Source organism: Hoplias malabaricus, chromosome 4 (genome assembly GCF_029633855.1).
Source record: "Hoplias malabaricus isolate fHopMal1 chromosome 4, fHopMal1.hap1, whole genome shotgun sequence".
Lineage (NCBI taxonomy): Eukaryota > Metazoa > Chordata > Actinopteri > Characiformes > Erythrinidae > Hoplias > Hoplias malabaricus.
The window spans coordinates 15,205,700-15,226,593 of record NC_089803.1 but is presented as its reverse complement, the minus strand read 5'-3'; the positions used below and the strand labels follow the sequence as shown (position 1 = coordinate 15,226,593).

Here is a 20,894-nt window from a genome sequence, read left to right as displayed (position 1 = left end):
TGGTTTGTGTACGTTATCGACAGCGAGAAGTCAGTCGTGTTTTAATCGGGTGTGACGTCAGCTGCCCGGGGGTCCTTGGGAAGGGGAATTAGGACGGGGATGTACAGTTAGGGTCCACACTGGCTTAACTGCAGTCTACACGACGAGCCGTCTCTTGCGATTTGTAAAATTAGCTCTCGATACGAGCTTAAAAACATGCCGGCACTGGAGGCTTCCTTCTGCACCTGCAGACCCCCACTGCAAAACTGTCCACAGACGCGAAAATCCTTTTAAAAACACTGCGCCTTCTACGTTTGTTACTTCCGTGGTTAAACATGTCGAGGCAAAACAGTGAAAAAAACAAAACAAAATTAAACTCGTTTTCTAAAATGTTTAATATCTGAGTTCAAGATTATTGTAAATTTTGAGTTTTTTTTATTTTACTGAGGTTCAGTCTCCGGTTAGTTTTGCTGGGCGCAGGGGAAAACGTTGTTTACTAGTTTCCAGATCTCGATCGACCAATCAGACGATGAGTTGCGTGCAACCAATCAGAAGTCGTCCTGCGTCCACTTATCAGAAAATAGCTCGCTCTGTCTGCCGGCGCGCGGCCGAGCCGTGATGTCACAATGACCCTGGTTCCTGAACTTTCCTGAACGTTACTGAACCTTCTAGAGGTGAGGAAAAGGAGGAATGTGATTGGCTGCTGGTGGGGAACGGAATGCTATAAAAGCACCCCGCGACACGGCTCACTCAGAATCACAAAAGTCGACGATGGAGAAAGGTTGGCTATTGTTGTCTCGCAGTGAGCGTGTTATGGAGATCAGCATCCCCTCCAAGAAGACCGTGGAGGAGGTGCTGCTCAACATCTTTAACCCCTTCACGTTAAGGGGTGCCTTGGCTTTGGCCACCACCGGAGCTCTGATCTATGGTATCAGACGCGGTGGCTTTTCCTGGATCTGGGGAAGAGTAAGTTCAGTGATTTATTGGAGAATTATAGGGTTAACTAGCTCTACTCTGCTTTAGAGAGTGAAATAACCGTTTGAAAGAGCTGCAGTCGGTTTAATGTGATCGTATTACTTTAAATAGAACGGCCACGAATGTACAAGGAACTGTTTACATCATATATTCATTCCTTCATCACACCTCGGTAAAATTAATAATGGGGCTTTAGTGTCAGTAAAGAGGCCTACTAGTCCTTCGGGAAAATAAGGGCTTTTAAATGAAGAAAAAGCTTCTGTTTTAGGGATAAAATTAAACTTTAAACAGTTTCCTCTTTTAATAAAAGTGTTATTGTGCAGTTAAATAAAGAATGTATATGGAATATAATAACAATATTTATGTTAATTTTTAAATGTAATAGGATGTAAATAACATTGTTATTAAATTGTACTGAGAATTATTACATTTACTGTATTTGGTTTTAATGTTTCATCATATGAATTTAAATGTATATGTTGTTTTTTATGTATTATTATTATTATTATTATTATTATTATTAATAATTATTACTGCGACCCTGAACTGGATAATGGGTTAAAGACAATGAATGAATGAGTGTTATTAATTACTATTATTATTAACTGACCCTAATTGGTCCTTTTTAATGAACCATTTTCACTAAACTCCTCTTTTTTCCTTCTGAATTTGTAGAAATCACACAACGAACAGGATGCTTCCCTGAACATGGGGGTAGATGGCTATATCTGTGTTGGCCTGCTGGACAATGAGGCAAACCAGCACAGTTCAGACCACACCCCACTGAACACCGAGAGTGCCTCAGTAGCTGCATCAACCTCTGGATCCAATGAGGTTGATGACAGCAACGTCAGCTCTGAGCAGCCTGGTACCAGTCTGCGTCCCGCCAGGAGGACTTCCGCTTGGTACAATTTATCAAAAAGAGGCTGCACGACAAAGCCCCTCACAGCCTACGCTCTCGCTACAGGGGTGTACAAACGACAGCTGGAGGCACGGAAATATAGGCCACAAGTGGAGTGTCGTATCGTGGTCATTCATGACCCGGAGTACGAGGAGATGGTGCGGAGGTTTGACGAAACCACATTCATAGGTCGAACCTATCGTGCGAGAGGTCCGAAGATCTTAGAGGCACGGACCTTTATCTTCTTGGATGAAGAGCCTGAGAGCAGCGTCAAGGAGGAGATGCCTTCAACCAGTCGGCAGCAGGACGTTGAAGGCAGTGTCTCAGGTGCTGAAGAGAGCGGGTCATCGGCAGGAGAAGTGGTGGCTCAAGTTGATGACCACCCTGAGAGCACCAGCACAGAGCAGTGTGCTCCAACTCCTGCCACAAACAGCAGACGGTGGAAGATTGGCTCCCGTCTGAGGAAGGCATTGAGAGCCTTCAGTTGCTGCTCTGCCTCCAGAGACAGCAACAGTGAACCTGAACCAGCGGTTCAGGACGAGCCCAATCAGAACCAGGGCTCCAGGACGCCTCGAAGATCTGGAGGGTTCCTGAGGAGGCTGTTCCACAAACGGAGATGAGCAGAGTCCACAGAAGTGTTGGTAAGTTCTGTCAGCTTCTGTTTATAAGCAGAAAAATGAAGGAGGAACATTGCGTAACTGGCGCTGAAAAAAACCTGGTTTGGGATTCCAGAAACACAGTGGACTGACTGAGTGAGTGAATTTTTCCACAGATGAGCGACTGTGATGCCTCGATGATGAACTTCACATCTCTCATTTGATCAGGATGTGGGTAAGATTATAAAAACAGCTTTCCTACATCTTTGTGGGGAACATCGTTGAGGTAAAAAATTCCTTCCAATCTGCTGCACTATTATTATGCCCCCAGACTATTATCATTATTGTACACTTAGTTGGTGGTCATTTAAAATCCGATCTGTAGTTTGATCAGAGGAGGATGGATCCCCTTTGTGAGTCTTGGTTCCTCCCAAGGTTTCTTCCTCCAGCCTCGAGGGAGTTTTTCCTTGCCACTGTCGCCTTTGGCTTGCTCACATTGGGCTTTGATTTAAATGTTGTGTTGTGACACTAACTATGTGAAGCTGATTTGTGACAACTTAAGTTGTAAAAGGGGCTATATAAACAAATTTGATAATCCTCTGCATGAAGCACAGTCGCACAGTGGAGTTCTCCGTGTGGATTTATATATATTTTTATATCCAAATTATATATTTTTATATACAAATTATATATTTTTATATCCAAATTATATATATTTATATACAAATTATATATTTTTATATCCAGATTATATATTTTTATACCTTTTTATATACATTTTATATGTTTTATAATAAAAGGTTTTTCTAAAAAATTCAATGTTTATCTGGTTTTGTACTTTGTTTTCTGGATTTTCACTGCTTTACTTTAAACATCTCTGCACAAAATATTTTTAGAAATGATGAAATGGTTAAAGTGGCAGATATTCATCTGAAGTGCTCACTGTAGCACAGTTTAAATTGTATTATGTTATTTTTATGAGGGTGTGTACTGAAGCCCACTGACATCTGTTTTCAGGTGTCTTTAATAAATGATTTTTCTAAGGAGTATCTGTTTATAAAATGCCAGATGAACCTCTCATTTGAAAATGTATGCATTAGTTCATGTAAATATTAGAATATAAGGTAAATAATGGTATTTTATGAATTGTGTCAAAAGTCTGACATGGGCTTTAATGGAGTGTACTAGGCTTAAATGGCCCCTTAGAGATTAATGGTGAAAAAAGACTATCCCTTCCTAAATAAAATATATATTTATGAAATCATTAAAGCTTAAATATATGTTCTAACCATTATATCATTTTGCCCACATACAGAAATATAATATATTCCCATTTTGTTGTGTCCACATTAAAAGAAAGCCCATTTTTAAAGATACTCATCTGTTCAGAACTTACAATGATCTGTAAACTAAAGTACAACAAATCAGAAAACCTTCCGTGTACAAACTTGACCAGTTTAAATATTTAGCAGTGTGTGTCTAAAGAAGATGGTGTTCAACTTCAGATTAGCTTTGTCTACTACCTAACTCCTCTTTCCACTTGAAAGAAAATGTCCTAAATCACGTAGTTCAGAAAAATCAAAACATATCTCTGGCTGAAAATAGCAAAAGAAAGTGATGACAGGTACATTCCAAGAAACACACTTGAGCAATCGTCACAGTGGAATTTGTAGAAAATAATCAGTAAATTTGCTAAACACCAAGAATTTGTGAAGGTATAACTTTGAAGAGGTATTTGTGGGAGAGGAAATTTTCTACAACCCAAAGTTCCACTGTCACATGTGCTCATGAGTTTTGCTCTAAATATACCCCAGTATGAATGGCACATGGGGTTAATGGGTTCATTTTCAAGAGCATATATATTATGAACAGAGTCCACAGGTCATAGTCTACCAGAAGCAGTGCAACGCCTGAAAACAGCAGCGCACCTGCACAAAGACACAGCACTTAGGACACACTCCCTCGGTCGACACCAACCACAGTCCCATCCGACAGAAGTGGAGAAGACTGCCAAACTGCGGCCATGGATGGGAGGTTGCAAAAAGCTAAAAACTCCTGGATCCTATGGAGAAATAGACCCATGCGGACACATGGCCAAAACTGACCAATGCTGCTGTAGAGAGACGGCAAGACCGCCCACTCAGTTATCATACAAACATTTCATAAATAAGTCATTAAAATATACAAACAACAAATGTATTCATATATACACTGCACCATTTTGGGTGTAGAAATTTATTTCATGTCACACACACTGTGCCCTACAACTTTTTTTTGTACCTCCCATTGTTCAAACAGTTACTTTGTTCAACTTAAAGCCAAGGGGCAGCGCGGTGGTGCAGCAGGTAGCGTGTCAGTCACACAGCTCCAGGGACCTGGAGGTTGTGGGTTCGAGTCCCGCTCCGGGTGACACTCTGTGAGGAGTGTGGTGTGTTCTTCCTGTGTCTGCGTGCTCCGGTTTCCTCCCACAGTCCAAAAACACATGTTGGTAGGTGGATTGGTGACTCGTGTGTTGCCTTGTGAAGGACTGGCACTCCCTCCAGTGTGTGTGTGTTGCCTTGTGAAGGACTGGCACTCCCTCCAGTGTGTGTGTTCCTGCCTTGCGCCCAATGATTCCTAGTAGGCTCCGGACCCACTGCAAACCTGAACTGAATAAGTGCTTACAGACAATGAATGAACTTAAAGCCAAAACTGTCATTGATAAACAGTGGTATTGGCCAATACAATCGGGATATTAATTTGCATATCGTTTTGTGTCTACTCTGAACTAATTTTACGCTCTCTCATTACCTTCGCTTTACTTACAGCTCAGCCAGAAAACAAAATGAAAACTGTTGAGAACTGAAATATAAATGGAGTAAATGTATTATAATTATATTATTACATCGTGTACTTACAGTACGTTTTGTACGTCTTACACAATGCAACGTCCTTAACTGAGAACAGACATATTCAAGGAATAAAACGTTCTATTTTAGGAGATAGATTCTGAATTTGAGATTTCCGTTGCACCTTAAACAATGCAGCAGAAACGTTCTGACACCTAAATCTTAATTCCACTTCAAGTGGCAGCTAACATTCGGGTACATATCATTTACTTTTGTGAAACCCTTCACCTCCATCATAACAAGGCCACAACTCAAAAGTAACAGGTTTTTGAACTGAAAGTGAGACAGAGAAACGCAACTGAGAAAACGCACAATTAAAAGCAGTCAATAATTATTTATGAAAGTGAAATTCAAACCTGACAGTTAAATGACAGATATTAGAACGAGCGGACATTTGTAGCACTACAGAAACCCTGAAGGGCCTGATAACTTCTTTCATTTACTTTTTGCTGCACTGATCAAGAATCCAATCAATGCTCTCACTAATGAAGGTGCTACTAAAGGAAAAGAAAAGTTTAAAGCACGTTCCTGAGACTAACTTCCACATAATTTACTTATTTATGCCTGTTATACGCACACCAAATACAGTTTAAATATTTATAGCATCACATGTACAAATTTAGCCATCAAAGCTTTAAATAAACAAAGACAAGAACAAATACAAAAACATTTAAAGAACGTCCTACTGGTGAGTTGAGCCCAAATGGTTCAAAAATATGTTTAAATGGCTAGAATTGTACAAGTCATGCTAGAAATATGCTTTAGTGTATTTAACATCCAGAAAAAAATAGATAATGTGGAAGCTACATATATGAAACTTTTACTTTCCTTTTGTAGCACCTTCATTTAAAAGAGCATTGATTGGATTCTTGAACAGTACATTCATTTATTTGTACATTGTCTGTAAGCGCTTATCCAGTTAAGGGTCGCGGTGGGTCCGGAGCCTACCAGGAATCACAGGGCGCAAGGCAAGAATACACTCTGGAGTGGGCGCCAGTCCTTCACAAGGCAACACACACATACACACTCACACTCTCTCTCTCTCACACACACAAGGCAACACACACATACACACTCACACTCTCTCTCTCTCTCACACACACACACACACGCACGCACACACAAACTCACACTTATGGATACTTTTGAGTCACCAATCCACCTACCAGCATGTGTTTTTGGACTGTGGGAGGAAACCGAAGCACCCGGAGGAAACCCACAAAGACACAGAGAGAACACACCACATCCCTCACAGACAGTCACCCAGAGGAAACCCACAAAGACACAGAGAGAACACACCACACCCCTCACAGTCACCCAGAGGAAACCCACGCAGACACAGAGAGAACAGACCAAACCCCTCACAGACAGTCACCCAGAGGAAACCCACACAGACACAGGGAGAACACACCACAGCCCTCACAGACAGCCACCTGGAGTTGAACCCACAACTTCCAGGTCCCTGGAGCTGTGTGACTGTGACACTACCTGCACAGTACAACACAAAGGAAAATGAGAAGATCATTAATAGTGTTTTGAGGCAGTAGCTGCGTCTGATTTGAGAGGCTGCATCCTTCGAAGGACGCATTTGTAGACCGATTACTTCACAGCGGCGTGAGTAGGCTGTCCCATTTCGGAAGTTCCTTCATATGCGGTGTGAAGCCTAATCGTATATCCTCGTCCTAATCCCCCTTCCGCTGGTTTCCTGTGGTTGATGTCATCATGTGATTGGATGAAATGTACGTCAATCAACAATTCGGCAAAGACCCTTTTAAACCTGACTAGACGGTTAATGCATGCCTGATGCATATTGGGTGTAGCTTTTACAGCAATGGTTGCTTTTATTTTTCATCTTATTTTTTCATTATCATTAATCATGACTACAGTAACACTTCAATTACTGAATCATAATCATTCTGACATGTCTTTTATATGTGAGGGAAATGGGAAATGCACTTTTATTAAATACATGTGCAATATAAAAAAACATTGTACATACAGTTGAAGCCAGAAGTTTACATAGACCACATAAAAAGACACACATGCATTTTTTTCTCACTGTCTGACATGAAATCAGAATAAACCTTTCCTGTTTTAGGTCAGTTAGGATTACCAAAGTCATTTATGTTACGGAAATTTTTAAATGAATCTACGTGTAACCAGGAAGGACGATCGATAGATCAATATCTCAAAGAATTCTTTGGCGAGAACAGAGGAATAAGACACACAGTCAAAGATTCTCTCTTATCTCACCAGTTTATTTAACAGAATCAAGTCATATATATAGAACCCCAGTCACGTACACCATCAACGTTTCTCATACCTTTAACCCAAACATTCCCTTATTGGTTGAGAAATGGTGAGAATGTCCTTCAGTTCCTTCTAATCTGCTCAGGCCTTTTCCCCACAGGTCACCATAACCACACAATGCAATAAATCCCTTCAACTTCAAGCACTAAGGCCTACTATATGACTAAGTATTAACCAAGATTAATCAAACCCCATATCTTTTGTCATTAGTTATTATGGATCATTACTCATTAGTGTTAATCTGCATTTTTGCATTACATTCCTCCCTTTCTATGATTTAAAACATTTAATTATAATATTGAAAAAGAAAATGCAAAAGATAACATCAACCATAGACTAGCTAAGCTAAACTTATAAAATCATAAAATCAACCTGAAATCAGCATTAATAAATGAAAAGTTAATAAATGAATCAATGAATGAATGAATAAAAAAAAAAAAAAATTTACTCCTCATCAAATGAGGCATGGAGTGGCTGGGGCATTTCAAGAGGCATCTCATCCAGCGGATTTTTCTCGGCTGCAGGGTCAAGCTCCATGTACACATCTGCACTCACCATACTGAACTGCATACCAACAGCTCGTTCAATAATTTTGATGATTAGGCCTCTGGGAATAATACAACATCTGATTAGTGCAAATACTAATAGAGAAATAAGTTTCATTATTTATACCTGAAAATTCATACAACTCCTCAGTAAAAGTTGTTAACTCCTTCATTGCCTCAGTGAATGACCCGTTTGCTGCTGTGTGATTAGGAATGAAAGTGCTGCAGCGATCACCAAACATGTGACATACACCTCCCTTTTCTGCCAAAATCATATCTAGGGCAATTCGGTTTTGATATGTCATTTGTGAAGTGTAATGCAACTGTTTCCCCAGAATTCTCAGTGTGTCACGAGTCATATTAGCCAGACGCTGTTGATTCTACCATATGAAATTTATCCAATCCACATTTTTGTTCATCGTTACCCGTATGAAAATAGACTCAAACCCTGCGGCTATAGGTTCCATGCTTTAAATTCATTGAGAACCCCACGTGGAATGACTATTCGGTCCCCCAAGAAATCTCTCTTCGCCCTGTGAATCACCTTTTTAGTCGGAAGGTCAGACAATTTGGATGCAGGAAAAATAAGTGTTGGCTCTGCCAACATAACCAGAGCACATGTACCTGTACGGTTTGAAGGAAGGGTCGATCTAAGACGACCTCCGTTACCACACCGCCAAAATATGTCAGCCCTTGGTCTCCGTTGGGTCACCAGGAGCGTGTAGCGTGGGGGATAGAGAGTATACATGTTCTGAAATGTAGTTGTGTGATCAGACCCCAGTTTAAACACCCTTTGATTTTGATCAACCACCCACATGATGGAGCGATGCCCTGGAAAATGTCCCACTTCTTTCTCACAGGGGCGCAAGCGGTTTGACACGACACACATTACATCTTTTGACAAGTTTCTAGTGTAACACTCATAGGGAGTGTTCAAATTGTCAACATAATCATCTGGGTTTTATATCATCTCTGCAGGGGACAACTTTAAGAAGGAGTTAAGCCACGTGGGACATTCACGATGTATAACTGAATAGTTGAACGTTTCGGAGCCAGCTGCTAGAGCACAATCTCTTGGACGCATAAAGCCCCCCTTTATTGACTGATCTAGGATGTCTTCATCCTTACACATTTTACCTTTATTCCCCTGCAGTGAGCATTCTATATTTAATGGATCTGGATGCATTTTTCTCATGTATTTGGCACAAGTGGAAGCACTGTAAGGAAACGGCATGATAATTGGAATGTCCCGTGCCCCCATACAGACATAACATGATGGATTTGTGGCTGTTGTGACAGCGTATTTAGCTTTTTGATACCAAAGATTTGTACCTGAACGTATGGTGCCGCTGAGATAGCCTGAACCTGGAAATGACCCAGCCAATGCCAGTGCCAACAACATCACCCAAATGATTAACAGTTGGTAATCTTTCATTCTTGCTTCACGGTGTCGCTGTCGTCCCTCTGTAAGGTTGGTGCCTTTTTGCAGTGCGACACGTGGATCCAGGGTGCGTGTCCCTCGACCTTCACCCCAGTTTCAATAGTGAGCAGGACTTGGAAAGGCCCCAACCACCGTTGATTCTTGCAGTGCTTATGCCTGTGATCCCTTATCACCACCCAATCTCCTGGTTTCAGAGAGTGTAGCTTCCCCTCCAATGGTTTAGGCAAAGCTGCTGCTGCCTGTGAGTGAACAGAACACAAAATTGTTAGTAATTTCTTACAATAGGACAACATGTGATCTTCCAAAAGTCCCATGTCGTCCACGTGGCCTGGTGGATCCAAACCCCATCTCGGTGGCCTGCCAAACAAAATTTCAAAAGGTGTTAAACCAGTTTTGGTTCTGGTTCGCATCCACATATACATCAAAACCAGTCTTAATGCCTGCACCCAATTGAGCCCCGTTTCTACACAACATTTCTGAAGCTTGCTTTTGATTGTTGCATTTTCTCTCTCGACTGCTCCTGCACTCTGTGGATGATATGCACAGTGTAATTTCACATCAATGCCCAATTTCTCTTCCAGCTGAGTGAGTGCTGTGCTGATAAAAGCTGGTCCATTGTCACTCACTCCCAATGCGTCGAGGAATACCCCAACGAGGAATAATATGCTGAATCAAAACTTTGGACACTGCCTGAGCATCTTTTTTGCTGGTAGAGAAGCATTCAACCCACTTAGAAAACATATCCACTACCACCAGACAATACCTTTTCCCCTTGCACTGATTGAGTTCAATAAAATCCATCTGCAAATGTTCAAATGACTCATTGGGTGGAGCATGTGCCCCTGCTGTTATTTTAATGCCTTGAGCAGCATTGTGCTGGGCGCATATGAGACATTTTTCACAAAATCTTTGTGCAAAAATAGTGAACCCTTTTGTGTACCAGATTCGCTGTACTGCAGATACCATAGCCCCTTTGGATGCATGATCTTTCCCATGAGATAATTTTGCAAAATAGGGAAAATAAGCAGAGGGTAGGCAAGGCCTACCATCTAAAGTTTGCCGCATTCCGTCCTTGAAAACACAACCTGCTTTGCACCAAGCAGAACGCTCTGCTTCTGAGGCCTGCGAGATTACTTTTGTGTGGTGTGAGAGTGTGAGAGGGTGGGGCTCCGGAACAAAGAATTCCTGGAAAAGAGAAAACATTATGTCATTACCAGCTGCTTTTGTCGCTGCTTCATCTGCAAAAGCATTTCCTCGTGCCACTTCTGAAGTGTCTTTTGTGTGAACCTGGCATTTAATCACAGCAACAGCTTTTGGCAACAGGAGTGCTTTTAATAATGCTGCCACCAATGTGTGATGTGCAATGTGTTTCCCTGTGGATGTCAGAAAATTTCTGTAGGACCATATCATTCCACAGTGGCGGATGCTGGTCTTTCAAAGAGGGGAAGCTCAATTTCGGCCTACATCATAAAATGTGTCGGTTTATTTATACGTAAATTCCACCCTCCGTTCCGTTTCAAGAAAATGATCTGTGACCCTGTCGTACCAACAAGGCGTCTTTTCCAGGGACTTGACTAGTGTCCTCTCAATGGCCAGCAGAGCTAGACTGCTTAAACGGCCTTGGCCCATGTGAAGTGTGTCCGCCTGTGAGTGCTTTGTGACAGTGGAGGGGCTCAGCAGCACCCGCTGGACAGAAACTGAGATAGAAGTCAGAAAGAGTGATAGAAGTCAGTCTCCAAACACAAGCAGCTACAAAAAACCCACCAGAAATAGAAGCTCGATTTGTCGCTAGTCGTTTTTAACAAAGAAAATGCCGCTAAGAGGTTTAAGAAAGTCTCAGTTCAACTCAAAAAAGAATGAAAATGTAATGCTCCCACGGATCTTTAAACCAAAGCATCACTGATTCGCTCATTTCGCTGTCAATCAAAAAAGGATTCAGCCTAAGACAGATCATCCAATCATCATGCAGAAGCTGATGCGTCCGATGGGCGGGACAAAGCCCAGCCTTTATCCAATGACTCGTCTCATTTCCCTGCACTTCGCTGCTTCGCTATTGAACTCTGTGGACGCTCAGCATCCTCACTGTTTAAAGCACTGTGAAGCTGTGGGAATGACTGAGAGGAAAGCCGCGTCTTTACCAGTGATAAGAAGCTGATTCTGAACAAAAGTTGAGCGCGTTGTAGTGCATATTTATTCAATGACACACAACAGTATATATTTGATCACTTATTTTTTGACATTTTAGGGGAAGCTGAGCTTCCCTTGCAGTCTTAGAGCAATCGCCACTGTCATTCCAAAATCAAACACACAGGAATATGCATATTTGGAATCAGTCCAAATATGTACAGTCTTATCCTTAGCCAGTTTGCATGCTTCTGTGAGAGCCACCAATTCTGCTGCCTGCGCTGATAGAGAACTTGAAAGCCTGCCAGAACACCAACACTCATGCAAGGTCACAACTGCAAATCCCACTCTGTTTTTTTCGCAGTCATCCCGAGACCCGGATCCGTCCACATACAAATTGAGATCAGCGTTATGAATTGGAACATCAGTTAAATCAGGCCTGGGAGAACACACCTGTGAAATGGCTGCTAAACAGTCATGAGGTTCTCCATCATCTGATGTAGAGAGTAAAGTTGCTGGATTTAAAATGATACAACGCTGAATGGTGGCATTGGGTGAATCGAGCAGCATAACATGATACCGCAACCATCTCACTGCGGACATATGAGATGTTTTCTGCTCCAACAAAATCATTGAAACTGCATGTGGAACCAACAATGTCAGAGGGTTGTAACACACAAGATCTCGGGAAGCTAAAACTGCTCTCTCTGCTGCTGCTACTGCACGCAGACACTTAGGCAACCCTTGTGCTACAGAATCAAGTTTGCTAGAGAAATACGCCACTGGGCGCTTACGACCCCCATGCTCTTGCAGCAACACAGAAGTCATGAATCCATTTTTCTCATCCACTGTCTGAAAGAAAGGTTTATTAGGATCTGGTAAACCCAAAGTAGGTGTTTGTGTTAAAGCAGTTTGAGTGGATAATTCTTTCCCATGAATCAGAGCAGATCATGGTGCCTCTCGCTACAGTAGGATGTCATACCCAGAAAACTCATCAGCTGCCTTTTAGTCACAGGTTTTGGAATTGGAACTGCCTGCACACATGAGGAGGACAGTGATTTTCCCCCTGCAGATATGTCATGTCCTAAATAAGACACTTATTGTTGGACAAATTGAAGATTTTTCTGACTGACTTTGTGTCCCCTCTCAGCAGTGCTATTGTGTCTTCTCTGCATGTGCATTAGGTGAACAAACCAACAAATCATCAACATATTGTACAAGTGCACTTCCCCCCGGGAAAACAAAATCTTCCAAATCAGCCTTAAGGGCTGCATTAAAAATGGTTGGAGACTCCACATACCCCTGGGGCAGGTGTGTCCATGTCCACAATTTACCCTTAAATGAAAAAGCAAACCAGTACTGGCTTTCCGGATGAACCGGAATGCTAAAAATGCATTTGCTAGATCAATTACAGAAAAATGAGTACTATTTGCAGGTACCTGTGATAGGATTGTGTGTGGATTCGGAACCTCTGGCGCGCGCGGGTGAATGGCGGAGTTTACAGCTTGTAAATCCTGTACAAACCTCCATTCATCAGGCTCCCCTGGACCGCGGATTTTTTTTGACCGGAAATATTGGAGTCCTTTTTTTCTCAACCCCCCCCCCCCCCCCCCCACACACACACATATATATATATATATAAACCTTTTTTCTCAATCTCTCTCTTAGAGATTACTGTAACGTCACCTGTTTGTTCATCTATAGCGGACTCTTTCTAAAGGCACCTTACTCAATAGAATATCCTGCCCTAGGAGCTCGTCAGCTCTGGAAAAAAAAAATCAACAACACCTTACCGCGGGTCATTCGGTGTTCCCTCCTGGCGTCCCTTGTCAAGTTCTATATCAGCGGTGCCGGTGGACCCAGAACGGAGCCACCTCCTCACTCTGGAGGCTTCTGGTGGATGGCTGGATTTGCTCTTTTCAATCCACCTTTTTCCCCCACTCGACACACGAGATATAACGGACAAGCCCCCAAATTGTTATGGAATTTTTTTTTATCTACGTGTAACCAGGAAGGAAGATCAATAGATCAATTGCTCAAAGAATTCTTTGGGGAGAACAGAGGAATAAGACACGCAGTCAAAGATTCTCTCTTATCTCACCAGTTTATTTAACAGAATCAAGTCATATATATAGAACCCCAGTCACGTACACCATCAACGTTTCTCATACCTTTAACCCAAACATTCCCTTATTGGTTCCTCATTATCTCCAACTTTATAGTTGCCAGGGAGAAATGGTGAGAATGTCCTTCAGTTCCTTCTAATCTGCTCAGGCCTTTTCCCCACAGGTCACCGTAACCACACAATGCAATAAATCCCTTCAACTTCAAGCACTAAGGCCTACTATATGACTAAGAATTAACCAAGATTAATCAAACCCCATATCTTTTGTCATTAGTTATTAGGGATCATTATTCATTAGTAATTTAAATTTAATTTAATTTAAAATAAAAATCTGCATTTTTCCATTACAATGGCAACAAAGAGACACAAAATATTAATGAGTAGATTCTAACTTTCAAACTTTTAATTAACATTCATTGAATAAATTAACAAAATTTAAGCAAGAAAATGTAAATATTAATAAAACGCAGATAAATGTGTTGGACTTAGTACTAACATGCCTACATTTGAATTAATATAGCTCAAAAATATTGAGTAAATACAAATTAATTTCACAAGAATAATTAATATTTACTAAATATCTTGCAAGTATTGTTTTACATTTACTATATTTCTTGCAAAAATTGAGTAAAATCAATAATATTAGGTGTGACTTTTGTTGCCATAATTTTTTTTATTTTAATTCTACTTAATATGTCCATTTTGTGCCATGTTTGAGTCAACAGATCAATGTGCATAAAAATAATACCAGGTAAACATTTATTCAACTCTTGAAACATTTATTCATACAAAAATTGAAAATTGATACAACTACAACAAGGATCACAGGCAGAATATTTTTGGGGATGTGATGCAATATCAAAACTTGTTGGTGCACTTAAATCACAACGTTTTGAGACTGCACTCATCTTATACTAGATCAATTTAATTAGGATTTAGAATGCTCCTGCAAATAGATGAATTTTAGTTTTAACTTCACAAGCAAGTGTAATGTTTTAGTGTTGGTTTTAGTTCATTCAGAAATGTTCATTTTGGTTTGGTGATATATGAAGTTAAAACTAATAGCTATTCATCTATTTGCAGGTGCATACTAAGTCTGAATTAGATTGACTGGGTATAATTGTTAAGAAAATATGATATCTTGTATTTCAAATACATTATGTACATAAAATATAAACAGATATAACCTTGCTGTATGTAGACAGTGAGCAAACATAGCTCATAAGATTTCTATAGAAATGATTGGAATTTAAATTTTTCTTGCTTTTAAAAAGTACTAATTATATTGTTTATAGTAGTGCCCTCAAGTCACGCTCGAATTTGGTTTTACAATTCAGATTCACAGAAAAAATTAAATTGGGAGCCATATTGGCTACAGCCGGTTTTCGAACACTACAAAATGGCCGAAACACAAATTAGTGCAGTTAAACAGTGAATATAACACCGTTTTGGACACAGAAATAACATCAGCAGTAAAAATTAAGAGTGATCTGATTGGTCTACTTTAACAGAAACCATCGGGTATATGGTGCGAAAAGAGAAAATGCTATTGGGAAATCTATATATTTTTTAAACTTAGCAGGAAACCAAAGAGATTAAAAAAAACAAATGTAGCTAGGTGTTCCTACACAATATTATGAAAAAATGCATTCGGATATATTGAGTATGGAATGCTAACATAATACGTAAAATGTTAAAAGTTTAGTAAACAGACGAATCATTGTCTCTGACTTTGTGGTGTGCAGTGTCCTCTAATTTGCTGAACTCTGTATTCAAATGTAACTCTTTGTATTAAGTGAGAGTGAGCTAGTGCGCTAGTGCTGCAATGACCGTTTGAAAGTACTCTGACAGAGACTGAGCATCCTGTCATGGCTTCATTATACTGTCAACAGACATATAAACGACATGCAAACTACAGAAAGCACAACATCAGCTCCTTAAAACCGTAATTCAGAATTGTAATTACAAAAACACTTCGTTTTTTAATCAAGCGTTGTTCCTCACCATCTGCTAACTCTCCAGACTGTGCTCAAAACCTTGTGTTTACAAAGCACCAATGTTTGTAAATAAACAGTCTCAGTCCGTTACCTAGGTCTCTCTCTCCCTGCTCATAGCAGAGGCATCTGGCGTTCTTTTAGACAACGAAAAGAACTCCAAACACCACGAACAGAAATGAGGAAGTGTATGATGATTAAAATTAAAGACCTCCCAATGAGAAAAATCTGGATTTTCTGGATCTTTGGTGTTACTGATAAAATATGAATAAATTCTATTCAACATTTCCTAGCTAATTTTATTCAGCCAAAATTGTGTACATTGCAATTAATAGTTTTTAACTAAATATTAATTGACCCACATTTTACAGTGTACAAGACCACAAACCAAGTGAAGAATTCCACTCACACACTCTGCCATCACATGAAGAATTCCACTCACACAGTCCGCAGTCACGTGAACAATTTTTATAATTAGAATTTCAAAATGATGAAGAAAATTCTCTGTAAGGTCCATCACAGCATCCACATCCTAACCCCCAAAAAGCAAGCCATTGGCAACAGTGGCAAGGACAAAGTCCCTGTCAGGAAGAAACCTTGGATGGATCCAGATTATTTAACACACAGAATGCATTCAGATGTCTTTCAACAACAAATAACACCGTTAAAACACCTTTAAACCTTAGTGTCTAATTGCGCACCCCCTGACCCCCACTGCAAAACTGTTCACAGACGTGAAAATCCTTTTAAAAACACCTTCTACGTTTGTTACTTCCGTGGTTAAACATGTCGAGGCAAATTAGTGAAAAGAAAAATAAAATTAAACTCGTTTTCTAAAATAAAAACCATTGTGTTCCACGGAACCCTGAGAACACTTTTCATTGGTCGTCACTGTTATGTAGCCGATCAACAGCCGGAGTTGGCTCTCCATCGTTTAGTGCTGCAACCAATTAGAGGGTCAGTCCCTCCTACAGGGGTTTGTTTATCTGCAGCAGTAGGTCATGGTGCCCACCCAAATCTCAAATTCTTTTGTACAGTGATCCCTCGTTTTTCACAGGGGGATGCGTTCCACCCCCGACCACCCCCGAAAAACGAATTTGCGCTAAGTACAGGATATATATATATATATATATATATATATATATATATATATATATATATATGTGTATATATATATGTATGTATGTATTTAACGAGTATTTGGACTTTTAAAACCCTCCCTGTACTTTTAACAACCCACCCTTTGCATTAAACAGTCGTTCTATAATGTTTTTCTGCTGGAACTACACGTGATATCCTACCAGTTTATTTGAGTAATTCCTAAGCTGTGTAATTTAGCGTAAGTAAATTTCACTCGGATGTGGACATGAACAATACATGTACTTTACGTAAGAAATACTTGTAAATGATATATTTTGTCACCTACAGGCCTAGTCTAAGACATGTAAGTAAAAAATAATTTTAATTTACACACCATAAAAAACATTTTTAGGAGATATAGCGGCCAAAAGCCCCCTTGAAAAAACCCGCGAAATAGAGGGTCCTTGAAAGATGAACTGCGAAGTAGCGAGGGATTACTGTAGACGAGTATTCCTGCTGCAGCTTCTAGATTATATTCGTCAACTTTACTGAACCTTCTAGAGGTGAGGAAAAGGAGGAATGTGATTGGCTGCTGGTGGGGAACGGAATGTTATAAAAAAACACCCCGCGACACGTCTCCCTCAGAATCACAAAATCGACAATGGAGAAAGGTTGGCTGTTGTTACTTCTCAGTGACCGGGTTGTGGAGACCAGCATCCTCTCCAAGAAGACCGTGGAGGAGGTGCTGCTCAAAATGTTCAACCCCTTCACGCTGAGGGGCGCCTTGGCTTTGGCCACCACCGGAGCTCTGATCTACGGCATCAAACGCGGTGGCTTTTCCTGGATCTGGGGAAGAGTAAGTTCAGTGATTTATTGGAGAATTATAGGGTTAACTAGCTCTACTCTGCTTTAGCGAGTAAAATAACCGTTTGAAAGAGCTGCAGTCGGTTTAATGTGATCATATTACTTTAAATGGAAAGGCCATGAATGTACAAGGAACTGTTTACATCATATATTCATTCCTTCATCACACCTCGGTAAAATTAATAATGGGGCTTTAGTGTCAGTAAAGAGGCCTACTTGTCCTTCGGGAAAATAAGGGTTTTTGAAAGAAGTAAAAGTTTCTGTTTTAGGGATAAAATTAAACTTTAAACTGTTTCCTCTTTTAATAAAAGTGTTATTATGCAGTTAAATAAAGAATGTATATGGAATATAATAACAATATTTATGTTAATTTTTAAATGTAATAGGATGTAAATACCATTGTTATTAAATTGTACTGAGAATTATTACATTTACTGTATTTGGTTTTAGTGTTTCATCATATGAATTTAAATGTTTATGTTGTATTTTATGTATTATTATTATTATTATTATTATTATTACTGCGACCCTGAACTGGATAATGGGTTAAAGACTATGAATAAATGAGTGTTATTAATTACTATTATTATTAACTGACCCTAATTGGTCCTTTTAATTAAACATTTTCACTAAACTCCTCTTTTTTCCTTCTGAATTTGTAGAAATCACAAAACAATCAGGATGCTTCCCTGAACATGGGGGTAGATGGCTATATCTGTGTTGGCCTGCTGGACAATGAGGCAAACCAGCACAGTTCAGACCACACCCCACTGAACACCGAGAGTGCCTCAGTAGCTGCATCAACCTCTGGATCCAATGAGGTTGATGACAGCAACGTCAGTTCTGAGCAGCCTGGTACCAGTCTCCGTCCCGCCAGGAGGACTTCCGCTTGGTACGATCTATCAAAAAGAGGCTGCACGACAAAGCCCCTTACAGCCTACGCTCTCGCTACAGGGGTGCACAAAGGACAGCTGGAGGCACGGAAATATAGGCCACAAGTGGAGTGTCGTATTGTGGTCATTCATGACCCGGAGTACGAGGAGATGGTGCGGAGGTTTGACGAAACCACATTCATAGGTCGAACCTATCGTGCGAGAGGTCCGAAGATCTTAGAGGCACGGACCTTTATCTTCTTGGATGAAGAGCCTGAGAGCAGCGTCAAGGAAGAGATGCCTTCAACCAGTCAGCAGCAGGACGTTGAAGGCAGTGTCTCAGGTGCTGAAGAGAGCGGGTCATCGGCAGGAGTAGTGGTTCAAGGTAATGGCCACAGTGAGAGCACCAGCACAGAGCAGTGTGCTCCAACTCCTGCCACACAGCCAGGTGAAGAGGACATTGAAGGCAGTGCCTCAGGTGCTGAAGAGAGCGTGTCATCGGCAGGAGTAGTGGTGGCTCAAGTTCTTGACCACCCTGAGAGCACCAGCACAGAGCAGTGTGCTCCAACTCCTGCCACAAACACCAGACGGTGGAAGATTGGCTCCCGTCTGAGGAAGGCATTGAGAGCCTTCAGTTGCTGCTCTGCAGCCTCCAGAGACAGCAACAACGAACCTGAACCAGGGGTTCAGGACGAGCCCCATCAGAATCAGGGCTCCAGGACGCCTCGAAGATCTGGAGGGTTCCTGAGGAGGCTGTTCCACAAACGGAGATAAACAGAGTCCACAGACGTGTTGGTAAGTTCTGTCAGCTTCTGTTTATAAGCAGAAAAATGAAGGAGGAACATTGCGTAACTGGCACTGAAAAAAACCTGGTTTGGGAATCCAGAAACACAGTGGACTGATTGAGTGAGTGAATTTTTCCACAGATGAGCGACTGTGATGCCTCGATGATGAACTTCACATCTCTCATTTGATCAGGATGTGGGTAAGATTATAAAAACAGCTTTCCTACATCTTTGTGGGGAACATCGCTGAGGTCAAAAATTCCTTCCAATCTGCTGCACTATTATTATGCCCCCAGACTATTATCATTATTGTACACTTAGTTGGTGGTCATTTAAAATCCGATCTGTAGTTTGATCAGAGGAGCATGGATCCCCTTTGTGAGTCTTGGTTCCTCCCAAGGTTTCTTCCTCCAGCCTCAAAGGAGTTTTTCCTTGCCACTGTCGCCTTTGGTTTGCTCACATTGGGCTTTGATTTAAATGTTGTGTTGTGACACTAACTATGTGAAGCTGATTTGTGACAACTTTAGTTGTAAAAGGGGCTATATAAACAAATTTGAGATCATTGAGTTCTCCGTGTGGATTTATATATATTTTTATACCTTTTTATATACATTTATATATATTTTTATTTGTTTTATAATAAAAGGTTTTTCTAAAAAAATTCAATGTTTGTCTGGTTTTGTACAACTTTGTTTTCTGGATTTTCACTGTTTTACTTTAAACATCTCTGCACAAAAATATTTTTTAGAAATGATAAAATGGTTAAAGTGGCAGATATTCATCTGAAGTGCTCACTGTAGCACAGTTTAAATTGTATTATGTTATTTTTATGAGGGTGTGTACTGAAGCCCACTGACATCTGTTTTCAGGTGTCTTTAATAAATGATTTTTCTAAGGAGTATCTGTTTATAAAATGCCAGACGAACCTCTCATTTCAAAATGTATGCATTAGTTCATGTAAATATTAGAATATAAGGTAAATAATGGTATTTTATGAATTGTGTCAAAAGTCTGACATGGGCTTTAATGGAGTGTACTAGGCTTAAATGGCCCCTTAGAGATTAATGGTGAAAAAAGACTATCCCTTCCTAAATAAAATATATATTTATGAAATCATTAAAGCTTAAATATATGGTCTAACCATTATATCATTTTGCCCACATACAGAAATATAATATATTCCCATTTTGTTGTGTCCACATTAAAAGAAAGCCCATTTTTAAAGATACTCGTCTGTTTAGAACATACAATGATCTGTAAACTAAAGTACAACAAATCAGAAAACCTTCCGTGTACAAACTTGACCAGTTTAAATATTTAGAAGTGTTTGTCTAAAGAAGATGGTGTTCAACTTCAGATTAGCTTTGTGTACTACCTCAAACTACTCTTTCCACTTGAAAGAAAATGTCCTAACT

The 20,894-nt window shown here is 40.3% G+C and overlaps 2 protein-coding genes across 3 annotated transcripts; both read left to right on the top strand.

The window, feature by feature from the left end:
- The first annotated feature begins 719 nt into the window (after positions 1-719).
- LOC136695361 (uncharacterized) lies at positions 720-19,892 on the top strand. Of its 2 annotated transcripts, none has more exons than XM_066669403.1 (3): positions 720-945; positions 1,630-2,496; positions 19,621-19,892. In XM_066669403.1, the coding sequence occupies exons 1-2, from the start codon at positions 751-753 to the stop codon at positions 2,473-2,475; spliced, it is 1,041 nt and encodes a 346-aa protein (XP_066525500.1). In that variant the 5' UTR covers positions 720-750; the 3' UTR covers positions 2,476-2,496; positions 19,621-19,892. The 2 variants fall into 2 exon arrangements, with proteins under 2 accessions (XP_066525500.1, XP_066525499.1); XM_066669402.1 differs by lacking the exon at positions 19,621-19,892 and adding an exon at positions 2,628-3,189.
- Positions 17,140-19,565, top strand: LOC136695697 (uncharacterized). Its single transcript, XM_066669934.1, has 2 exons — positions 17,140-17,814; positions 18,485-19,565. The coding sequence occupies exons 1-2, from the start codon at positions 17,620-17,622 to the stop codon at positions 19,466-19,468; spliced, it is 1,179 nt and encodes a 392-aa protein (XP_066526031.1). The 5' UTR covers positions 17,140-17,619; the 3' UTR covers positions 19,469-19,565.
- Positions 19,893-20,894: the final 1,002 nt, after the last annotated feature.

What these genes read in the sequence shown, in the direction of transcription:
- LOC136695361 (XM_066669403.1), top strand. Translation starts at nt 751, where the DNA reads ATGGAGAAAGGTTGGCTATTGTTGTCTCGCAGTGAGCGTGTTATGGAG. An exon ending in TTTCCTGGATCTGGGGAAGA is followed by an intron (nt 946 to 1,629) that starts GTAAGTTCAGTG and finishes CTGAATTTGTAG; the next exon opens with AAATCACACAACGAACAGGA.
- LOC136695697 (XM_066669934.1), top strand. Translation starts at nt 17,620, where the DNA reads ATGGAGAAAGGTTGGCTGTTGTTACTTCTCAGTGACCGGGTTGTGGAG. An exon ending in TTTCCTGGATCTGGGGAAGA is followed by an intron (nt 17,815 to 18,484) that starts GTAAGTTCAGTG and finishes CTGAATTTGTAG; the next exon opens with AAATCACAAAACAATCAGGA.